We start from the raw sequence: 1448 nt of genomic DNA, 5'->3' as shown, positions 1-1448 counted from the left end.
CCGCCACAACCTCACGATTACGAGTCCGGTAGCCGAACCGCTAGGCCACCGCCGCCACAACCTCACGATTACGAGTCCGGTAGCCGAACCGCTAGGCCACCGCCGCCACAACCTCACGATTACGAGTCCGGTAGCCGAACCGCTAGGCCGCCGCCGCCATTGTCAGATGTACACAGAGCGTAAAGAGTGGCGTCCTTGAAGTGTTTGTCGAGGATGTCATAATTTAATTCAATAGATGGAAGTCACGTGGTTATTCATTATGCATTAGCGTTTGCGTGCTAAGTGCAACTTTACCCGTGCAGCGCTTATCGTACTGTCGAATTAACAAATCTATAGTTACACCATCATCATCGTCATCATCATCGTCATCATCATTATCCAGTGCCAGATCTGCGACAGACACCGGCGATCATGGTTCTCCATTCATTCCTTTGCTCGGATGTTCTCAGAAAAGCTACGCTTCCCAGATCTTTCCCTGTTACCCATTTCCCCAAGTAGATTGTACTGGACCTACCCCTGCCTCGTTTGCCTTCAATTTTGCCAGTGAGAACTAGATGTTCTCAATATAACACCGGTTATAATAATACTATATTATGCTCCGTTTTGTTTGTGTGTGTGTGTGGTGTGTGTGAGAGAGAGAGAGAGAGAGAGAGAGAGAGGGGGGGGGGTGATAGGGGTGACTGTCGGTGAGCTCTCTATGTCTACGTTGCATGTCTTCCTGCCAGTAAGAAATGCAATTAAATGTATCGCCATTTTAAAAAGTAAAAAATACAAATTCCACAAATAAGTAGATGTGATAAATAGCAAGATTGACACAGTTTTAAAAATAGGCATTATAATAAGCTCAAGGCAAGTGGAAAAAAAGACGTAAGGCTTTTAAAATTACAAGCCAGATGTACCAATAACCTAAAACATGTCGTTATCTTAGAACTACAAATTCTACCTGATCAGTACCTAACTTTGAGAAATTTGACGTTAAAAAGTTTGAGTTTTATAAAACTGCAAGCTTTTTTTAATGCAATTATTTGAATATCTTCAAAACGACTCCAAATAATATTTCGATTTTGATAAAGCAGCTAGAACATTTTTGGGGTTTCCGAACTCACAGTCTCAGTAACCGAAAACGGCCAAAAATGTCAGATAGAACTTTGTAATTCGAAGGTTGCGATGCGTCTCATTACAGACGAATCCGATGTCACTCACAATTCCGGCGCCGCCCTCCAGGCGAAGAGGCGGGGCGTAGATAAGCCCCGCCCATGTCCGAGTGACGTCACCATCTCTGTCTCCCTGGACGTGGACGGTGGTGTCGTGTCGCCCCAGGCCAGGCCCGGGATGATCAAGAGGTAGGCTGGACCACGTTTCTCTTCTTTTCTTCTTAATTATACACAAATAAATGAATAAATAAATGAATAGATGAGTAAAAAATAAATAAATGAATAAATAAATAA

General features: G+C 43.4%; 1 protein-coding gene across 1 annotated transcript in view; it reads left to right on the top strand.

Moving 5' to 3' along the window:
• Positions 1 to 1448, top strand: part of LOC101864233 (serine/arginine repetitive matrix protein 5) — a gene marked incomplete at its 3' end in the record, with an annotated part of 22914 nt that overhangs the window by 4975 nt on the left and 16491 nt on the right. Inside the window, 1 exon segment of the mRNA XM_013084549.2 lies at positions 1184 to 1343. Coding sequence (XP_012940003.2) covers positions 1184 to 1343 — 160 coding nt within the window.

Source organism: Aplysia californica, unplaced genomic scaffold (assembly GCF_000002075.1).
Source record: "Aplysia californica isolate F4 #8 unplaced genomic scaffold, AplCal3.0 scaffold00301, whole genome shotgun sequence".
In the NCBI taxonomy this organism is placed as follows: Eukaryota; Metazoa; Mollusca; class Gastropoda; order Aplysiida; family Aplysiidae; genus Aplysia; species Aplysia californica.
Note: the sequence above shows the minus strand (reverse complement) of the source record. Positions and strands in the feature narration are given on the sequence as shown.